The 14,123-nt window shown below is 50.4% G+C and overlaps 2 protein-coding genes across 3 annotated transcripts in view; both read right to left on the bottom strand.

Moving 5' to 3' along the window:
- Positions 1 to 8,437, bottom strand: part of ANO7 (anoctamin 7) — a 32,718-nt gene extending 24,281 nt beyond the window's left edge. For both annotated transcript variants that reach the window (XM_075068648.1, XM_032781466.2), the window contains exons 1-6: positions 8,324 to 8,437; positions 7,625 to 7,700; positions 6,893 to 7,059; positions 5,253 to 5,360; positions 4,470 to 4,606; positions 3,404 to 3,461 (exon numbers count right to left, since the gene is read on the bottom strand). In XM_075068648.1, coding sequence (XP_074924749.1) covers positions 3,404 to 3,461; positions 4,470 to 4,606; positions 5,253 to 5,360; positions 6,893 to 7,059; positions 7,625 to 7,700; positions 8,324 to 8,437 — 660 coding nt within the window. The remainder of the gene's footprint in view (positions 1 to 3,403; positions 3,462 to 4,469; positions 4,607 to 5,252; positions 5,361 to 6,892; positions 7,060 to 7,624; positions 7,701 to 8,323) is intronic.
- The window catches only part of PPP1R7 (protein phosphatase 1 regulatory subunit 7), a 39,077-nt gene continuing 33,348 nt past the window's right edge, over positions 8,395 to 14,123 (bottom strand). The window contains exon 10 of the mRNA XM_032781470.2: positions 8,395 to 8,467. Within this exon, the coding sequence (XP_032637361.1) occupies positions 8,447 to 8,467 (21 nt within the window). The 3' untranslated portion in view covers positions 8,395 to 8,446. The remainder of the gene's footprint in view (positions 8,468 to 14,123) is intronic.

The following is a 14,123-nucleotide window of genomic DNA, read 5'->3' on the forward strand; positions in this document are numbered from 1 at the left end:
TATTGCCGAGCGCTTCTTAGCACTTCTAACCTGTAGCTAGGGGCGGTCCTTCTTCGGCACGGTTCCATACGCGGTCAGCCATCATCCGCAGACTACAGTCAGCACCTCTGACCTCCTGCGCACTTGCCTGAGCTGTTGGGGCACATGGCAGCCTGCACTTTTCGTCACAGCGCACGCCCGACTCTGCCTCCGGCCCTGCAATTCTGGCTCATCCTTCAGCTCCGTCCGGCCAGGCCCGTTGGACACCGGTGGTCACGATTCCCCAAGTGTCCTCCTCTCTCTCCAATGGTGGCCATGATCAGTCCGTCGTATGTGCGGGGCTTCCATTTCATCAGCCCCAGCCTCGCTGTCTCCTGATGACGGATCATCAGACTTGGGGTGGGGGCTCACCTAGGGCACCCTCAGGACCCAGGGCTCGTGTCTCCTCCCGAGCTTGCCCTCCATATCAACATCGCGGAGTTGAGAGCAGTCCGCCTGGCTTGTCTCGCGCTTCCATCGTCAGATCCAGGGCGCTGTGTTTCAGTCTTTATCGACAACACAACGGCGATATACTACGTGAACAAGCAAGGCGGAACGAAATCTCCTCTTCTTTGTCAGGAAGCAATGATACTGTTGGACTTTTGCATAGCCCACTCGGTCACCTGATCGCTTCCTACTTGCCCGGGCTCGAAATGCCCTGGTGGACCGTCTCAGCCTCGTCTTCAGCTCCACGAATGGTCCCTTCGCCGGACGTCGCCCTTGCTCTCTTCGACGGTGGGGCATCCCACATGGACCTCTTTGCAACACGCAGGAACAGGAAGTGCCCGATGTTCTGCTCTTTCCAGGGCGCCCGAGCCGACTCAAGGCAGAAGCCTTTCTAATTCCTGGCAAGCATCTCTTCTATGCGTTCCCCCGTTCCGTTAGTCCACAAGGTCCTTTCTGTAAGGCGCACAGGGACAGGGCCGCTTGATCTGATCGCTCTGCAGGGCCCGTCAGCATTTGGTATACCTCTCTACTGCTGGACCTGTCGTTAGTCGACCGGTTCCCCTGCCTCTTCACCTGGACCTGATCACGCAGGACCACTGTCGCCTCTGTCATCCGACCTCCAGTCGCTGCACTCTCTCTACGTGGCTCCTGAGTGGCTAACCGGTCCGAGTTACATCTGCTTTCCCCAGTGAGGCATGGTACTTCTGGTAAGTAGAAAACCATCTACAAGGCGACATACGTAGCCAAATGAAACGTTTTACGTGCTAGTGACGGCGGAAGCGTCTTCCATCCACCGATGATTTCTATCCCAGTGGTTTAGATACCTTGGTCGCTCAAGGAACAAGGCCTTGGCACTGTCCTCTCTCCGCGGTTCATCTTAGCGGCCATCTCCACCTTCCACCAGGGAGTGACGGCCGCTCGGTCTTCTCGCACCCAATGGTGTCTAGATTCCTCCAGGGCTGGAGCGCCTTTACCCCCATCGCTCGTGGTCCTCTTGTGTTTCGCACCCACGCCCCTCCTGGATCTCAACCTGGTGTTGCTCCATCTCATGTCTCCCCCGTTTGAGCCGCTGGCTACGTGTTCCCTCCTCTACTGTCCTGGAAGACGCATTCCTTGGTGGCGATCACTTCCGCTCGGCGCGTATCAGAGCTGCGCGCCCTACGTCTAATCCCCGTTACGGTTTCATCGGGACCAGCGTGCAATGAGCCGCACCCCCATTTCTCCCAAGGTCATCTCAGCCTTTCATGTCAACCAGACATATTCCTACCTGTCTTCTTCCCGAAACCGCACTTGTCTCGCAAGGAGCAACAGTTACACTCCTTAGACATGCGCAGAGCGCTCGCCTTTTATATAGAGCGAACCAAACCATTCTGTAAGTCCACCCAGCTCTTTGTCGCCGTCGTTGAGCAAGTTAGAGGGGTTACCAGTCTCCTCTCAGAGGATTCCTCATGGTGACTTCCTGTATACGGACCTGTTACGACCTGGCCCATCTCCCTCCGGGCAGTAGTAACGGCGCACTCTACCAGAGCCCAGGCTTCATCGACGGCGTTCCTCGCACGAGTACCCATCCAAGAGTCTGCTAGGGTTAGCGACCTGGTCCTCCTGCACACCTTTGCTACCATTATGCCTCGCTCAGCAGTCCAGGATGATGCGGCCTTCGGCCCTGCTGTGTTACGCACTGTGACCTCTCACTCCGACCCACCGCCTAGGTAAGGTGCGGAATCACCTAGGAATGGATATGAGCAAGCACTCGAAGAAGAAAACACGGTTTACTCACCTTTGTAATCTGTTTTCTTCGAGATGTGTTGCTCATATCCATTCCACACCCGCCCTCCTTCCCCACTGTCGGAGAGCCGGCAAGAAGAACTGAGGAGCGGGCAGGCCGGCAGGGTATATATCACCCGCCATGGCGGCGCCACTCTAGGGGCGACCTGTCGGCCCGCGAGGTTGCTAGGCGTAAATATAGTTCCTCCAACGAACGTGCACGCGTGGCGCATACACCTACTGGAATGGATATGAGCAACACATCTTGAAGAACAACAGTTACAAAGGTGAGTAACCGTGTTTTATTGCCTCACACTCTGGCAGGACATGACCAGTATGTTCAGTGACTGAGAGACTTGCAGGAGCTGACAGAGGCAGGATGGTCCAGTAATTAGGGCAGTAGTCTAGGACTTGTGTGACCTGGTCCCGCTCTGCCACAGAGTGTGTGTGTAAACTTGGGCACGTCACCTAGCCTCTCTGTGCTTCAGTTCCCCACTTGTAAATGGGGATAATAGCTCTGCCTTGCCTCATAAGCTTTAAAGATTGTGAGGTGCTCAGATCCAATGAAGAGGGGGGCCCTGTAAGTCCCTAAAATAAAAATAGATAGCTGATTCCCCACTACTTTGCACACTGCAGCCATTCACACCTGGGCAACAAAGCAGAGACATCTGATCTGGTAACATTTCACACTCACTTTTCACAGGAGTAAGTGACCCTCTTTCTTTAGGCTGATGGGATGTGCCTACCACCTAAACAGCGAGGGTCACAAGCCCACTCGTTACTCAAGCTACCCCCTAAACTCAACCTTCCCTCTGCTTAAATATCAACCTCCCTAGAGGCCACCATACCTGCCCCCAACCTAAGCCCATGCCTCCCTGGAAGCCCTGCACCCTCCAGATTCAAGTGGGGCCTTCTCCACGACACCCATCTCTCCTCCTAGCCCAAACCCAAGCCTCACCAGGGGCCCAAACTTGCTGCACTCAAAGCCTTCCCCCTGCGTGGCCCTTTCTACCCTGGCCAGAACACTCAAGCCCTTCCCAGCTGGGCTGACACAAAAAGCAATGAATTAGGATGATAAAGAATTGAACCAGAAGCCAAGGAGGAAGGGCCCATCTCAGCCCCAGGTCCTGCGGGACCTCTCCCTCCCCAGAAGACCCCTGGGCTGGCTACTCACTATCCTGTGCCGCTGTGTGCTGCTGAAGAAGGTGTCTTGCTCATTGCTCCCTAGGAACCTGCAATCACACACACCAGAACCATGATGGGAACATGCTCTCCAAAGTGCAACCCAGAGGACAAGCCATCCTGCTTCCTCTCCCTGAGCCCACAGCCATCCACTTCCCCATCCCATTTTGCCACAGGTACAGCCCAGCACCTCACCCATCCAGCTGAGGATGGCACCTCCCTGCCCTTGCCAGCCCAGCTGCAAAGAGAAGGCACTTGCAGAGGCAGTTCCAACTGGCAGGTCACCTCCTTGGCTTCAGCTCAGAGGGGCGGCCTATAGAATCACTCTCCCAGGATAGTCCTCTCACAGCACTCTTGCTCTGCTGATCATCAACGCACCCACCCCACCCCTGCCTTTTGCGCACACATGGCTCTTCCTCCCTATAGCTACCTTGTGCCCGGCCAAGTGATGGTATTTAATTCTTATCCTTTTATTGCTCGGATAGCTTTGGCAGTGCGCTAGGGGTCTCAGGGACACTGACACCAGCATGCTCCCAGCCCCTCCCCTGGTCTTCTCCCTCCCCTGCAGCTACGCCACCTTATGGGCAGTGCTCTGGGCGGCAGGGCTGCGTGCTCCTGCAGGGCAGCGCGGCAGCGCGTCTGGCTCTGGGCGGCAAGTGGAAGGGGGCCGGATAGGGGGCAGGGACCAGGCTGTTTGGGGATGCTTCCCTACCCGGCTGTTTGGGGAGCCTGCCCTACTCAGCCGTCCATACAGTTTTGCAACCGTGATGTGGCCCTCGGGCACAGGCAGAAAGGGGATAGGCAGATAACGTGCACAGGCAGAAAGGGGAAGGCAGACAGGCAGCTGCCTGGATGAGCACTCCAGCAGGTGGCGTAACAAGCTTCCCTGTGGGTGCCCTGCAGGCCTGTTGGACAGGGAGAAGAGGTCTCCTCTCAGAGCTGCTTTGGTAACTGCCTGTGCCATAGCCCTTGCCCTCAGGGAGACAGCAGGAAGAGGAAAGGTGATCAGCACAAGGAAGCAGGACTGAATTCGTGCCACAGGCTCCCGGGGCTCTTACCATGCTAACTTGTTCACTTTGAAGTGACAAGTGTAGTAGTCCAGGGGCAGATTGGGAACCTCCTCATGCAGCAGGCTGGGCACACCCAGCTGCTTCGCCACTCTGTCAGACCAGTTTGAAGCCTGATTCGGCAGGGCCTGGGCACAAGCAAGAGAAAAATGCTCAGGAGGAGGACAACAGCAGCAGCATGATGCCGAGTCAGTTTCTGGCGACAGAGGAGGGCGGGGGAAGAGACAAGTGCCCCAGTTGCATGCACAACAGTGCGAGAGGCTGGGAGCACTGGCATGTGAAAGAGGGTGAGTGGGGAAGCACTGAAGAGATAAGGAAGCTCCTCCGGGTCCTGCACAGGAGCCCCCCTGCTGACGTCCAGGACAGTTTTGCTGAGCAAAGCCCACAGGATTGAGGCCTCTGAAAACAGGAGGGCGATAAAATCGGGACCGCCCCAACATTTAGGTGGTTGTCCGGCGCCTCGACTGATCTCTTGCTCCGCTGGCAGCACTTGGCTGCTTTTTGGGGTTTTTTTGCTCCACCAACGGATCCTCCCCCCCACCACATGTCCCGATATTTTCTTCATCTCATCTGGTCACCCTAATCCGGCTCCATGTCGTGTCACTGCCCAGCCCAGAGTGTGCAACCATCAGCCATCCCCGCCTCCCAACTCTGCCCCCTGTGGCACATGGGAGCAGTGGGATGGCTTCACCCTGGCAACTGGGAGTTCCTCAGCTCCTGCAGGGGTGAACTGGGCCCTAGAGGGAAGAGGATGAGTCTCAGAAAGACCTTCACCTGCAGGGGAAGCCTCAGCCGGAGATCCTCTGCGTAATAACACAGCACACTCCAGGGGGCGTTCAGCAGCACATAGTGCACCACCTTCTTCTCATCCTGGACCATGTGCTGGGAGAGAAGAGGGAAAGATGGAATTAGCCACCTGTTGTACTCAGGCCTGGCATTATAGGCTGGATCCTCAGCTGGGGTGAATCAACAAGGATACCTTGAAATTGAGGCTTCTATGTCCATTCATAGCAGCAAGGGGCCAGCCATGCAGAGCTCACCCTAGCTATGCTGTTACTAAGCCTCTAGCTAGGGGGATATCTACACTGCAAAGAAAAATCCAGAGCTCAGGCTCACACGATGCGGCTAAAAATATCAGTGTAGATGTTCCTGGTCAGGCTGGAGCCCAGGGCCCCGAACTGTGTGTCTCAGAGCCTGAGGCTCCAGCCAGAGTCGGAACATCTACACTGCTATTTTTAGCCCTGTAGCGTGAGCCCAAATCAGTTGACCTGGGCTTGGAGACTCACTGCCAGGGGTTTTCCTTTGCAGTACTTGCCATATGCAGCTCCCAGATCACACAGAGCAAGCCGTGCTCCTGTTGGCAGACACCTCCCATCACTCATCTCCAAGACAGTGCATCTCCCAGCAGGCCAGCCAGTGTGAGACCAAAGAGCTCCCCTCCTGGGCCTGCCAGGAGAATCACTAGATGACCGGAGTAGGTTAGACACACTCACCTTGTGGCACAAGGTCATTATTACTCCAATAAAAGATCAGCAGATGATTCCTTAGCCACCCACCGCAGCCCTGCCTCATTCCCAGCAGGCTGAAGTGCCCACTGCTGCCCTGGCCCATTCACTGGGGAGGGGGCCATTTTGGAACAGGGTAAAGTTCTGGCCCCAGGCTCCACCCATTTTGTGGTACTCTGGCGGTGGAAAGGGGAGGGAGAGCTTCCTGAAGAGGCATCATCTGTTATCCCTAATGACAGATAAATGGTGTGGCAGGTGCAGGCAGGCTAGGCTATGCTGGGGTTTTTATGGGCCCCTGACCAGGTTCAAGATAAGGGAAGCAGGAAGGTGATTTACAGACATTGGTCATTCGTGTCACTTAATGCTCTGCTGGAAGGTGCGCAGATACTATGGTGATGGTATCTAACATGACAACAGAAAGGCACCTTTGCCCTCCTCCTGTGCTCAAGGGGACCACGCCCATAATTTAGCTCTCACATGCTGGGCCTTGTTTCTACATGAACCAGGTTTTCTCTGCTGGGTGAGCGATGCAGAGTGGACTGACCATGTGTCCTGGCTCCAGTAGGGGAAAAACGTTCAATTTATCACCACATGCTGGCAGGCTGCCTATATTGCTGACAGATGGCTGCACTTCCAGTCTCCTCCTCAGACTGCCCAGCCAGCTTGCCCTTTGCTTTCCTTTCCCCACCAAGAGAAGCCAGGACCAAGCCAAGGTGGACAATGAGCTCCCCTTTCTGGAGAGGGTGGTCCTACACTGTCCAGACAGGATTACTGAGCAGAGAGGGGAAGACCAAGATCCAATGAACAAAGCAACTCTTCCCCCCAGGACAGGGTGGCCCTGCAGAGCCAGGCTAGTGTGCTGATACACAGGGAAGAAGCCTGCCTGGGCACCAGAAAGGATCCAGCTACCTTTTCTATACAGATCCCGGCAGCCTGGAGCTTGTTCAGAAACTTCTTCCGCCAAGTCTTGCGGACATCGACAGCTCTTCTCCACCGGGGCACCTCGCTCTCAGCAGTGGTTTCTTCATTCTGTCCCTCCTGTTCCTGGGGATCTGCTTCCCACACCAGGACGAAGTCTGGGACAAGAAGAGACAGCTTGTGTCCACATCACAGACAGATGGACACTGCAAGGCACATGGGGGCAAAGCTCTTGGGAACCGCACATCTCATGCTTCATCTGCTTCTCCATCCACTCCTGCCCGGTGCCCAGCTGATTCTTGTCACAGAGCTAAGTCCTTGGTGGAGTAAGATGAGCAGCCTGCAGAAAGGGGCACATGCAGGGAGGAGCAGGCTGGGGATTATAAAACTAAAAGCCCCGCCCTTTATGGAATGAGTTTACCACATGTAGCTACAGGAAGGGTCCCAAGACAAACCGGGATAGTCAAGCTAGACAGGGGCCTAGTAGACTCCAGATATGCCCAACAGAACTACTGCAACCAGCAGAACCCATTCAGTTCTGCCCTATCCACAAGGACTGGCAGGCACATCCCAACCCAAGGGCGTACACAGTGTTGAGAGCAGGACTGGGGACTTCACCCCTTATTTACAGGTTTCCTTCTTTAAAATAAATAAATACAAAGGCCACCAACCTCAAAACCACCTCCCCATAGATCAGCACTTCTCCCTGCGCTGTGCCCTCACCTATCCTGGTGTGTCCATCGCTGAAGACGTTTGCAGTGCTCTGCGTGACGTGGGTTGCTTGACTTGGTTTACTCAGCTAGAAAAAAGCATTAACTCATAAGAGTCTTGTGCTTGTATCTGCAACAGCCCTGTCGAATTCTGACAGAAACTAGCAAAAGGAAGTGAAGGTGCTGCTGGTGTCATGCAATCCCCACCAGGATTCCAGAAGCGAGTGTGACCTCACCGGGGTGCTAGCTAAGACTTATCTAAGTTCTCATCTGATGAAAGGCAATGGGCGACAGAGCTGCGCTCCTACAGTGAGCATATGTCACTGCCATGGTAATATGAAATAAATCATGTGCATATAGTGGGAACTGCTGTTTGCAAACCAATCTTAGTGCATTTAGTGACTGCCAGGAGACAGGGCCCATGAACAACGGCCACCCAGCCTCACCGTTTGGAAGTGGGTGGCTCTGTATGCAAGCTTGTCCATTGTTTGGAGCAGCTGATCTCCCTGAACACCCTCTCCTTCATCTTTCCTTTGGATTCAGGCATCCCTGGTGTTGTCTGCCCCCCCACCTCTTTAACAGGAACAGGATCTGTGCTCTCAGAAAGGCCCCTAGTCATCCCCCCTGTGGCAGGAGGTGATGGGTGCAGATTAATCCACCCTTCCCCCTCACAGCTCTAAATATCCATCCACAGTAGATTTTATATGCCTACCTCCGAGATTTCAATAGAAGCCTGGCTCAGACTACCATAATAAGGCCCTTTGGCATTTTGGTCTTCACCCATCAGGTTGGCATGATCATCTGCTTTGATCTTTTTCCGTTGCATCTTGATCCTTCATACCACCAGCACCTTCTGCTGTTTAGAAACAAGTCAGCAAGATGTGAGTGTAGTGTGAATGGGCCAAAGCTCCCTCCCACAGGAGGCAGCAGACCAGGCCTCACAATGTGTGGGGCCTCATGCCTGGAGAGATACAGGTTGCCTCCCTTTCTGGTCCTGATGGTAGAGGTACAGGAGTGCTCTAGTGGGGAGCTGCTTCCTTCCCTTCCCGTTCTGCTGTGGTACATTATAAATGTATTTTGCTACCTTGCTAGGCAGTTATTCACTAGGTACATGACTTACCTAATGCATTTTGTTTTAAATAAATGTAGGAGTTTTATTTAAAAATATCAAGGGGAATCTATAAGAACAGCATTGCTAGCAGCGAGAACTTAGATTGAGATACTGGACAAAGAAATTGTTACCTTTTGTATCAGAGTGGTTTAAGTGAACACATGCATGCCTTACAAGGATGTGTGAGCTTTCTTCAATTGCTTATCAAGAAGCCAGTCAGGAGAAGCTGGGAAAGATTTTAGGAAGAAGCTCTGAAGTGAAGCAGGAAGAGAGATGGAGTAGCTTTAGGGACAATTAAGTGCCTCGTTCCATGTCTGGGTGGGGTTGCTGGGCATTCTGTAACACTTTCCATGGTTTGTGACAATAGTAGTCATATTATAGTTTGGCTCAGAGGTCATCGTCAGAGATATTTAATAAGTTAGGGGACGTATATTTGATCTTAAGTTTAAGATTTCTTTTGTAAAGTGTTAAATCATTTATCATAAAATGTATTTGTTATTAGTGCTTTTAAAACACCTGATATAGAATTTACATTTAAGAAGATATAACTGTTATTTAAGAAAGCGAGATTAGCATCCCAACACTAAATATTATCCCTATTTTACACACGGGAAACTGAGGCACAGAGCAATGGTGTGACTTGCTCACAGTAAGTTTGTGGCAGAACTGGGAATAGAACCAAGGTCTTCTGACACCAGTTCAATGCCTAAGCCACGACATGCGGAGTGCTGCTTTGGGACCCCCATGCCAAGACAATACATATCTATCTTTCTTGGTCATGTCAACTTCACAAAGAAACTTGCCCAGAGATAATGCAAAAGGGCTTGTTTTTCATAGCACGTCAAACAAACTGTGCAGTAAGTGCAAAGAGTCCCAAACTCAGAAGGTAATTAGAGGTGGGAGATCTGGGAGTCTCTTGTATAAAGTGGGCATTGCAGGCTGGGCATGACACAGACAGGGCATAAGCAGCCTCAGCTGTGTCTCAGGAGCACCACTTTAGCCCCAGGGCTCTGAATCCTGTTGTAACTACTGGTGCCTTCTACAGTAAGTTATTAAATGTTACAAATGATTGGTTCAAATACCTTGAGTATGCAATGCCTCATGCTCCCACACATCAGCTGTCTCAGGTGTTCTACAAGCAATGGATTTGCCATTTGGCTCCAACACCTATGGAGAAGGCTCTAGCTGAAGGTCACTGAACTGTTGCAATCTTCAAACATTTCTATCCGAATAGGTGAAACACATTTTCCCCCTCATCCCCTCGCTTCCCCAAGCATCATAGCTGTGGCAGTTCAGCTGCTGCTCATAACGCCGTCCCACAATGCAGTGCCTCACATATGGAAGTTAGCCAAACCTTCCTCCCTATGCAGCACTGCGAGACACTGTAGGGTATTTGCCCCAGAAGTCTCAGAATACAGGCTGGGTCTGAATCCACCAAAATGGTTCTGTGAAAACCAGCCTGGGCAAGATAAAATGTAGTGAAGAAAAAATGCAATCCACATCATGCAAGTAATGCTGCTGCTGCTGCAACAGCTTCCTTGCTTGGTATCTAGAGGAAGAAACATGCTAAATATGTCCAAAAGCTCCCTTTTCCCTGCCAAGCTCTTTGAAAGCAAGTGGGTCACAGGCAGATACCTCCCTCATTCATATACTAGGTGACTATTTTTGTTTAAGGTGAAAAACTGTTACCTTCCTGTTGTGGGTCTGGGTTCCAGGCAGCCACTGATGAGCATCTCAGCCAAGATAGTGAGCAACTAGTGATTTAGGGATCATAGAATATCAAGGTTGGAAGGGACCTCAGGAGGTCATCTAGCCCAACCCCCTGCTCAAAGCAGGACCAATCCCCAGGCACATTTTTACCCCACTTCCCTAAATGGCCCCCTCAAGGATTGAACTTACAACCCTGGGTTTAGCTGAGCTATCCCTCCCCCCAATGTCCAACTTGAGATCTGGTTTGCAGAAGGTGGGTGCCTGGCCATTTCTGGAATCAAGTCCCTCTAAGGCATCTCACATTGAGCGCCCCCAAATTGCTAGTCACTTTTCTGAAAACTTTGGTCTTGTCCATGCTGGGGAAAAGCCCCACATCAGAAGGTTTACTAACAAATCCTATGTTGAATGTGACTTGGCACAGGGGCAGTCATGTTTAAAAACACGTTAACTGACTCTGGTTAACTCAATCATAGTCAAATATAGGAAAGAGAAGCAGAAGGAAATCAAAAGCTATTGGCTTTTACCTTAGCCAAGTGCTCCAACCTAGAGGTTCCATATGGTTTACATTGCCATTTTAATGTTTTTTTCACCCCAAATCATAGTGAGCCAAGAATGAACAAATAAAAGTTTCTTGGGCTCATATGCAACAGACCAATATAATGTACCAGTCTGAGTTTATGTGAGAAACATTAAACTAAAATAGCGACACTAAGCTAATGGCTCTCTGCCTTTACTAGAGTAGAATTTAGGGTGCAGATGGGTTGCAGGCTGGGGTTCACAGAACTTTCCTTCACTCTTCGGATTTCGAAACCAAGGTATATTTGCATTACCCCAAGTAAAATCTGATTGCAGCCATGTGTCATAAACAGATAGCTAAAGGTTAATGTTTCTTTTACCTGTAAAGGCTTAACAAAGGGAACCAAACACCTGAAGAAGGACTCAAGTCTGAGCGAAACTCTGGCATTTTCAAAGCATTAAGGGAGGGAATTTGTGGGTGTTTCTTGGTCTGGGTTTTGTCTGTTACTTTGCTCTCTCAGCAACGAGAGGATCTATTGTCCAGTCCTTCTAAATCTTCTGTGATACCACAGTTGAAAGTACAAAGGTAGCAAAGTATAGTCTTCTTAAATGTTTTGCTGTATTGCATCTGTGTATCTGGCTGGTGAGTCTTTATTGTATTTGGCTATTAAGTACTTTAAATTGTATTGTTTTGGATAAGGCTGTTTATCCTTTTCATTGTTTATTCATTTTCTATAAGTTGAAAACCCTGTATCTTACCATCTAATTATAGAGAACTATTATTCTATTCTTTCTTTCTTTTTTTTAAAAGTTTTGCTTTTTAAAACCTGTTGATTTTTTTTTTCTAGTTGACCCACCAGAAAATGGTGAGAGAAGGAAAAACAGGGGGAGGGAAAAACTGCTCTCTGTGTTTAACTCTCCTAGTGTCCCGGGGGCGGGAAGAAGCTAAGGGGGAAGAGAGATAGAATCTTTTTGTTTCCTTGCCTTGGGTTTGTCTCTTTGGGAAGAGAGTGACATGCTTCTTGGTATTGTGATGTAAAGAGGTTGCATCAGTAACTCTCAGGTTAGCCCAGAGAGGAAATTCTGGGTGGGAGAGAGGTGGGGGGAATGGTTTATTTCCCTTTGTTAGGAGACTCAGGGCATCTGAGTCTTGGGGTCCCACAGGGAAGTTTTGGGGGACCCAAGTGTACCAGGCACTGAAATTCCTGGTTGGTGGCAGCCTATCAGATCTAAGCTGGTAATTAAGCTTAGAGGAGTTTATGCTAGTACCTCATATTTGAACTCTAAGGTTCAGATTGAGGAATTATACTATGACACCATGTCTCAGCTGTGTTGCCAGCTATCAGTACATTTATGGATTGTCCTTTTAAGAAATTTGAAAATTGCCTGCCAGTCCCCCTCATCCTCCCAACAAACGGCATGCTGCATGCAAACAGCATGATAGCCCAGGAAATGATTCTGCCTCCTTCCTCTGTTGTGCTGGATTCTCAGCTGTGTAGTAGATGAAGGCTGAGATCAGATACACACTGGTAACTCTCCAGCAGAAAAGCTTCCTTTTAATTAAAAGAACCTGTGGAAGGATCTTGGGAAGAGTGATTGGAGTCTGCAAATAAGGACAAGTTCCAATCACAAGCAGAAGCTGGACAAAAAGCAAACAACAAAATCTGAGAAGTGCTGATTTAAGGATTAGCTTGGCAAAGCCTCCTCAGGAAAGCGCATGCCTGGTTCCATTCCAGTGCCCAAAGTCCCTAGACACCTTTGAACACGCTAGCCTAAGCCTCCAAACCATTGGCCAAATTCAGCCCTGGCTTACACCCTCGCAGCTTTCAGAAGACAAATGGAGCTCTCAGTGCAGAACATGGACCCAATATGAGTACTGCTATATTTTAATCAACACTGAAGGTTTTTGGATTGTGGAAGAGGGGAAATCAGCAAGAGTGTAAAATCCTAACGGTAAAGAAGATGGAGCCTTGGGAAAATATATGAAGATTTTCAGGAAATATTTTTCCGTGGAAGTTTGCAACTCCATACAGTTCAGGGGCAAAATGTTTCCTTGGAAGTTCCTACTTGCATTCAGCTCTACATTCAGCCAGTCCTCAGCCACGCTGGCTGTGTGTGGAGCCAAGGTGTACGTGTGTCTTTTATCAGTTGATTAAATTAGTAGTAGCGGAATGACACATTCCTAGTATAGTTCGCTATGCTGGACAGCAATTTCAGAGCAGTCTCACAGTAAACTCTGCCAAATAGTAAAACTACCAGCTAATCCCCACAACTGTGAGGTATTAACCCCATGTTAGAGCTGGGGAGCCTAAGAGAGTTGCAGGGTTTGGCCACACAGCAAACCAGTGACAGAGCCAAATCAGCACTCCCAAGTTCTAGTGCCCAGCACCATGCACATTCTTTTAGCCTCTCTCTTGCAGCATACGCTGCTCCCTCCAAGAAGCAGGATTCCTGCCCCAGCCTTACAGAGACACACAGCCAGCATGAACAGGAACAGCCTCTGTGCTTTCATGAAGTCCTGTCCTTTTACTGTACCTGATACCGGGGTTTATTGCAGCTGGGCAGCCCTCCTAGCCAGTGTTCACACTCCAGATGTTAGCTCCAAGCTGACAGTTTGCACTCAAGTAATCCTGCTGTGTTCCAAGTGCAAGCAAGACCATAAAGTGTCCTTCTAGGTTACTGTCCAAAGCTCCGCTCTCCCTCTGCGTCCCCTGGAATTTCTAGAGACAGGGAAATGGTCTCACTTCATCTCCACTTGGTTGCTTTTAAACGTCAGTTTATGGCTGCTTCCTGTCTTGGGAAACACCAGCCAGTGAGTATGTGTAAGACCAAGAAATGGAGATAAAGCAGTGGAGGCAGCAAGTTTATAATCACTTCCCTGCTTATTGCCTCTAGCAGGCCCTGCCTTTGTTTGAGATGGGGGTGTGGATTTGCATGTCCCTGCACAAATTAGCATAGCCATATTTAAATAAAGCTTTGATAAAAATTTAAAGAGCCAATACCAGAAGAGAATGCGGAACAATCCTGGTATTTCTGCCCTCAAGCTGATCTGGCTGTGTGTGTTTTGGCCAGGTTAAAGATTTCAAGTCATGTTTGCTTCTCTAGCATGCAGGTGTGTCGAGAGCATCACTGTGCAGCACCACAGTGGGACTTAGCCTCAGGATGCCACCACAAT

The sequence above is a fragment of the Chelonoidis abingdonii genome, chromosome 8 (assembly GCF_003597395.2).
Source record: "Chelonoidis abingdonii isolate Lonesome George chromosome 8, CheloAbing_2.0, whole genome shotgun sequence".
NCBI classification, from domain to species: domain Eukaryota; kingdom Metazoa; phylum Chordata; order Testudines; family Testudinidae; genus Chelonoidis; species Chelonoidis abingdonii.